General features: G+C 40.1%; 1 protein-coding gene across 1 annotated transcript; it reads right to left on the minus strand.

Moving 5' to 3' along the window:
* Window positions 1-2,445: 2,445 nt before the first annotated feature.
* Window positions 2,446-5,530, minus strand: epcam (epithelial cell adhesion molecule). Its single transcript, XM_074675937.1, has 9 exons — window positions 5,161-5,530; window positions 4,422-4,526; window positions 4,076-4,337; window positions 3,697-3,762; window positions 3,539-3,605; window positions 3,338-3,436; window positions 3,058-3,255; window positions 2,922-2,966; window positions 2,446-2,831 (listed from the first exon to the last, which is right to left on the minus strand). Exons 1-9 carry the CDS (start codon window positions 5,219-5,221, stop codon window positions 2,808-2,810), a joined length of 927 nt encoding a protein of 308 aa, XP_074532038.1. The 5' UTR covers window positions 5,222-5,530; the 3' UTR covers window positions 2,446-2,807.
* Window positions 5,531-6,878: the final 1,348 nt, after the last annotated feature.

The following is a 6,878-nucleotide window of genomic DNA, read 5'->3' on the forward strand; positions in this document are numbered from 1 at the left end:
TTAACAAAGAATGTAGTGTTTAAAAGAAAATCTGATCTCCATTATTTCCAAAACAAACACACGACTAATTGAGAGTGACGTCTTTACGACAGTGTGCGTGAGACTCTGGTCCAAAGTTGTCGCTGCAGTCCAATTGAAACACATCCTCATAGTCTCTTTGAGTCTGATAAGAGGATTATTTTTTATAAAAACATGATTAAAAAAATTTGGTAGATTCCACTTTTCTTCGTGCAGTCCCTGTTGGAGGGCTGTATTGTGATCATTTTCCTGTCACAGCTTTTGTGCTGGTTGCTAATACAGTCTTGAACTCAGAGGTGGTGAGATAAGCTGTTGAAAACAACAAACAACAAAAGTCAATCCCAGCACCAAACATATTTATTTAATACTTCATTTAACAATGTCGAAGTTACCCCTGGTATGACCAATTTTTTTTTTTTTTTTCAAAAAGTATGAAAATCTTTTGCTCGCTGTTCTCCACACTTCCTTCAACAAAAAGACAAGGTCAGCATATAGGACAGGTCAGGAAGGTTACAGAGTACCTTACTGACAGGAATGCTTCAGTCCAGATATTCACTATGAATCTCTGCAGGTATGAACCCTGCGCTTACCCTGAATCCAAATCAGCTTGATTTTGCTCATTGACATCTGACATCCCTCCAGTAATGCATGTCTGTAGTATCCAAAAGGACTATCGCAGCACATCTTCTTCTTCTTAGTTATAGCAGACATAGTCCCCTTCTTTTAGACGCAGTCCACTGAGCTCTCTGAACTCTCAGGTTGAGCCGAGGCTTGAAATAGCAAACCAGACAAACCAGAGGCTTTATTAGTTTGGTACCTTTGAGGTCAAAAACACAAGAAACAAAAGAAACCAACATGAGACCTGGTCACTTTTAACTGTTTTAACTGTTTACGGTCTGATCAACTCTCACGGCTCCTGCAGGGCCAGCAGGCTGTATGCAACATCCTAATGAGCATGAAGCTCTGCTGGTTTTATCTGTTCGGTCTAAAACTTGTGAGTCAGAACAATTAAAAAAAAAAGCATAAAAACATAATTATGGCTCTTTATCTTTATGATGTCTGTAGTGCTCTGTGAATTAAAGTCTTGGTGACAAGTTTCTGCCGCGACAACTTTCAAGAGGATGTGAGCTAGTGTTTGTTCTCATTCATTCCAGGTCATGTGATTTTGTTAACTATTAAACCTGCAAAAGCTTAAAAAAACACCAGAACCAATATTAAAAAACTTTTTTAAAACACACTTTTTGTCTGTTTCCCTTTTTTATTTTACAAAGTTTGTTTTACTCTGGTAATATAATATGAATGTTAGTTTTTAATCATCTTTATTTCTGCTTTTATTCCTCTCTTTTATCAAACTTTAAAACACTGAGGCTGAAGTTTGTCAAGCGCGTCCTTTATTTGATTTGCTCCAAATGTTGAATGCAGAGCCAGTATGTTACTGATACATTAACAAATCAGCAGCCTGTTAATGATGGAAGTTTGTACCTTTTGTATAAAGTTTGACCACAAAGTTTATTATTTACGCTTCAGTTCTGCACAGTGACTTTTCACCTGTGAATGAAGGCCGGGGCAGTGCATGAAGTCTGTGTGTTTGTTGTGTACATACTGCATGTGTTCATTTGTGAGTGAGCCAGAACCGGACCGACAGGTTGAACGTAACGCCAAACAGTTTCAGAGTGAGATCTTCAGATGACTAACCACCTCCCTCAACACTGACTAACAGGTGTTGTCTGAAAGCAGGAAGTCAACCAGTATCGCCATTACAGACGACACACTCATCCTCCAGTCTCAGCTCAAAAACACTGACATGATGAGTTATTTTTAAGCTGTGACGTGAAACATCAGCTGCCTACAGCTTTTGAAGTCTGTCTTTCTTCTGTTTTCTCCCTCAGTAAGCACAGATATAGGTGAGTGTGTCAGAAATTTGTTTGCACTTTTTAATCTGAGAATTAAGATAATCTGTCTTGTGTTTTTGACTAAACAGATGTGTATTCAATACCCAGCAGCTCTCACAGGTTGATTCACTCTCAAAATGTCATCAACAAAACTACAGTGAAAAAGCGGCACAGCAGCAGTCAGACACAAAGACACAAACAATACCAGGAGGGTGACATATTCAGAGCAGAGCTGTCACACCCATCCAGAAACTCACCTGAGTGGAAAACCTCCAGCCTGCCCTGTGCAAACACAAACCTCTCTATGATGCTTCATCATCAAAGCAGCCCTTTGGTAAATAGAGACTAAACTAATGTAAAGAAATAACTTTGATTACCGTTTCAACACAGGAGGTCCTTAAGATTTTCCAGTATCAGTTTAACATGGTTTAAGTTAAGTTCCTGTTTGTCCCTGCCTGATCCGCCGTACTTTTCCACTGTGACCCAGACTCAAAAAACACTCATAGCACAAAGGAGGAATGAATTCACGACATTGAAGGTCTTTTAAAATATTTTATTAAAAACAATCCAACAGACACACATCAGTAAGAAAGAAACTGTACAATCTAAGCAAATTTAAAACTTTCAACATAAAAATGCGGCATGTTCTTAAAAGCACAGTTCATTGTGGCATACAGATCGGATGATGAGTAAGACTGTACACATTTCATAAATAAATGATCTTTCCAGTAGTGCTGACAACATCAAAACAACAATAAAAGCAAGTTAATTGTTCCTTTACAATTTGCTTTCCTCAAGTAAAATGGTGAAAATGGCACCGTCCCACTGCAAATAAAGTTCATCCAAGAAGGTGATGTACAAGCTGAGTCTCCAGAGCCTCTCTCCAAGATGAAGACTTTACATGGCCTCCATCTCTCTTTGCTGGAGTAGAAAAACAATTCACACGTCAAACAGCAGTTCTATGAAGAAACTTAAACAGACAGGAAGTTTTTTTTAGGAAGTTACTCTCACCTGGGCTTTGTTGTACCGCTGACTCTGACGCCTTCTGGCAAAGAACTAAAACACACAAACAAGAAGAGAGTTATGATCAACATTGGCTCAAAGCTGCAAGTTAAAAGAAAAATGTATCCTTGAGTTTTGCGCTCACCAGGATCAGCAGGCCGGCGACCACAGCCAGCACCACCACCACGATGACGGCGATGATGCCACCAGACAGGTTCTTCATGGTGAAGGTGGGGGCCTCCTCGTCCACGTAGTACACCAGGATGTTCTCCATCTCCAGCTTCTTGGTGCCCACCATTGGCTCAAACTTCTCTTGGTCCTTGAACAGGGGCAGCACTTTCACCTGCATGAGGAGAAGAGTCAGGTTAAACAATGAAACTCTTTACATCCAAATTCAAGAAGTTTGTATGTGCATATGAACTTACGTCTTTCTCCATGTAGTAGGCCATGTTGGCCAGGTCACTCTTGCGGTCTCCTTTTGGCTTCTTCACATCCACAACAATCATGCGGCTGTCCTTGTCGTACTGCAGGATGACATAAGGCATGTTCAATTATTGTTCTCTCACACGTGTTGGACGTTTCAAAGAAAAAAAAAAAAAAAAGTCTATAATAAATTTTTCACTCACATCAATTTTGTCGACCAGATCCTTGTTGAAACCAGGGTAACGCTTCTGAATGGCATCTCCGATGGCGCTGTAACAGAGGAGGAAGTTAGATCAACTCTGAGCAGGCCCTCTCAAATTTTTCAAACACGGCTTTGTGAAATGTTTTTTAAAAAACTTACGTCTTCAACTTGGCGGAGTCCACTTCACCATCGACTGGTTTATGTGTGAGCTGAAGACGAACCCAGCTGGAGTGAAAGTGAAGACAGAAAAATGTCAGAATTAAACATGGCTTCCCTGGAGAGAGTCAGTATAAATCAAGAGAAGGATACAAGTGAAAAATAAAATGTTTTTCAATGTGATAAATGTTTTAGAATTCATTAATAGTTGGCAAACACTGTGTAGGCATCTGTAGTTGTAGTGAGAAAAGAAGAGGATTGAGCCTGAGCCTTTTCTGTCTGAACTGTTAAGCTATCCACCTGCTTCAACACTCAGATGCTTTCTCTTTTTAAGTGTCAGCAACTTGTGTGTTATTTTGATAGCAATGACTTAAATACTCACTATGTCTCCACCAGCTTCTCACACTTCAGGTTCTTGTCCCCCTTGTCTGTGCGGCGAACCCCGGCACTGTTGACGCACCAGCACTCCTCGGTGTTGTTGCACTGCTTGGCCTTAAACTTGCCGTCATTTTCACATTCTGGGTCATAGATGCCGTCGTTGTCCACAAAGGCGGTCTCTACTGGTTTTCCTCCAAGGGTACGGGTGTCCAGACCCTTTTTGGCACGGTACATCTCAGCCTTCATGAGAAAGCACTTTGGGATCACTGAAGGGAGGAGAAGGAAGCACAATAAGTGGGAGCAATGGACAAGACTGTCAACATGAGGAGGTGATCAAATCTTATACTCACGGGCATCACAGTTTAGGGTTTGTTTCATGTTGTTGCCGACCAAGAGGAAACAACTGCATGGAGGTCCATCACAGGTGGCCCACTTCATGGTTGCACAAGGTCCACCTGATAACAGAGACACATTTAAGCATCACTTAGTCATCACAATGCACAAAACAGCTGCTGTTAAAACAGGCAGACATTACTTCATTTACAAAACATCCAAATACTGCATCTGTTCCTGATTCAAGGACCTGCAGAGCTGTTTGTCAAGCCTGCTCTTACAGATCTGACTAGACATGGTTTTGACACACAAAGACTAAAGGCCTCGATTTATATGCACCTCAGACCAAAAAATAATGTAGCCTAAATTATCTCAAAGACTTCAACACAGTTTATTCATGGGGGTTTACTGTTGAGGCTGAACAGCCTTGTACTGAGAGGGCACAGCAGGTAGACGAGCAGGTTTGTCAAACACCTGGGCGTTGGTTTCCCCAGGGAGTAGGACAAATCCTCCCAACCCCCACCCAACAATCGAGCCAACCATAGCCCGTACACAAACAGCTTTTATTCACAGGTTTCTCCCATTACTTTAGACCATAAAGAAACTAGAATATACGAGCTTAATCTGCATACAGAGGCATCATAGTTTAATTTGCCTGTTTGAGCGAATGGTGTAAATTAGAACCGCCTTTAATCCCCTAGTTTAAAAACTGAGCAGAAATAATTTTTAACATTTAGAAATAAATGCACTACTCACAGTTTTGTGCAGAAGCTCCCGCCGCTAGCGCAGCCAGCACCAGCACAATCCACATGTTCATGACTAGATTCAGAAAAACTAAAAACGGTTTAAAAAGAAAAGTTCCTCTCCTGTCGATTATCTCTCCGTCCGTCGTCCTTCGAGCTCAAAGATGGAGTCCCGCAGATCCACAAAAAGTTTCTTAAGCCTTCTCCCTGCAGGTGTGTCCTAGTCCAACCTGTTTGAGAAGAAACTCGACAAGTGCGCGCGCACACTCAGAGGAACACAAAGGTAGTAGTTGTAAGAAGGCACGCGCTCGTATACTCCTGGTTGTTGATTCAAGCTCGTTCAGTGACTGTTGTCGAACTGATGCCGTAGTTTGATGAAGGTAACTTATAGCACTTGTAGACTCAATACGTCATCAAAATTTGCATAATGGTGGGGGCTGACGTCGAACACACCTTTTTACCGGTATGACCATATTTGGCTGTCGTACCCTCTCTGTGTCTCTCTCTGTTGATACACTTTACACTCAACAGACTTTTTAACATAGGCCATCCAAAACAATTGTTTCCTATCAAGTACAGCAGTTAAATTATTTGCAGCCAATGGCTACTAACAGCTAAAGAGTTAAGAGGCTCGAACCTTGCAAGCCTCGTTTCATGGCTCAAATTTAGCTGACATAACTTATTTTTATTTTCGCGCTACTACACTCAAATTTGTCTCCATTTTATTGTTGGTTTCCTATATTTTATTTGTGCTGTGGATGTTCTCTGCCAGTGAAGAATGAAATAGAGACTCTTTATTAAATGATAATAATAATCAAACATAGTAATAATAATAATAAAGATAATGATAATATAAATTACACAACCCTCTGTCTGCTGTAGGCATTAATATCTCCACTCTGTTTTCACTGCAGGACAGGGTATTTTGTTGAGAAAGCAGTGAATGGGGCATTTTATGTATCTGAACTCAGAGAAATTGAAATTATATTTACGCCAAACCAGAAGAAAAATCCTCCCAAGTTGTTTACTTTCATCAGCCAAAGTTCTTATTTTATGCTTGCTTTTTAATGTACCTTCTATTAAAAAAAAAAAAATGTTTAAGATATTTTTTCAAGAGAATTGTGGTACAGTAACAATGAAAAATGTTGAAACAAAAGATGGGGAAAAAAGGACTATGAATTCCAGAGGAATGCCACAACAATTTCTGTACAGGTAAACATTTATGCTGACTTTGATATTCTCTTTCAATTGACAAAATAAAATAAAGATAAGAAAAGGACTTTTGATGCACAGCATGATATACCGGAAAGTATGAGTTTGTTTTCAGAGTACAGTGACATGATGACATCATCAGCAGGTATCTTACCTGACAGAAACCAGAGGCAGAAAAACATTTCTTAAGCATGGTGAGTCACTCTCTGAATCACACAGTCACTAATGAAGTTCCCACTGAGATTACCTGTCAAAGACAATAGTTCACATAGTATTATTCTAATCAGTCTGTTTACAAGAATCTTTATGACATCCCTGACTTACTGTGTGGTGTCCAAAAAAAGGAAATAAATTTAAAGATAAATTTGGAAAGGTGTGGCAGAAAAAAAAATGTTTCACAATTTAGGTGAACTGTGTCATTTCCAGACATGACTGTTGAAATGTCCCTTAAGGGCTTTTGTTGAACAGAGTGTTCGCCTATAGCGTCACACTGGGTCACCTGATAGATGGGTGGGTATG

Source organism: Halichoeres trimaculatus, unplaced genomic scaffold (genome assembly GCF_033239565.1).
Source record: "Halichoeres trimaculatus isolate MK-OKI-2021-1 unplaced genomic scaffold, fHalTri1.1 fHalTri1_scaffold_8, whole genome shotgun sequence".
Taxonomy (NCBI): domain Eukaryota; kingdom Metazoa; phylum Chordata; class Actinopteri; order Labriformes; family Labridae; genus Halichoeres; species Halichoeres trimaculatus.

Excerpts from the sequence above, each read along its gene's own strand:
- epcam (XM_074675937.1), bottom strand. The coding sequence starts at position 5,221 with ATGAACATGTGGATTGTGCTGGTGCTGGCTGCGCTAGCGGCGGGAGCT. Across the intron at positions 4,527-5,160 it reads GGGAGCTTCTGCACAAAACT|GTGGACCTTGTGCAACCATG; the intron begins GTGAGTAGTGCA and ends CTCTGTTATCAG. Across the intron at positions 3,606-3,696 it reads GACTCCGCCAAGTTGAAGAC|CGCCATCGGAGATGCCATTC; the intron begins GTAAGTTTTTTA and ends CCTCTGTTACAG.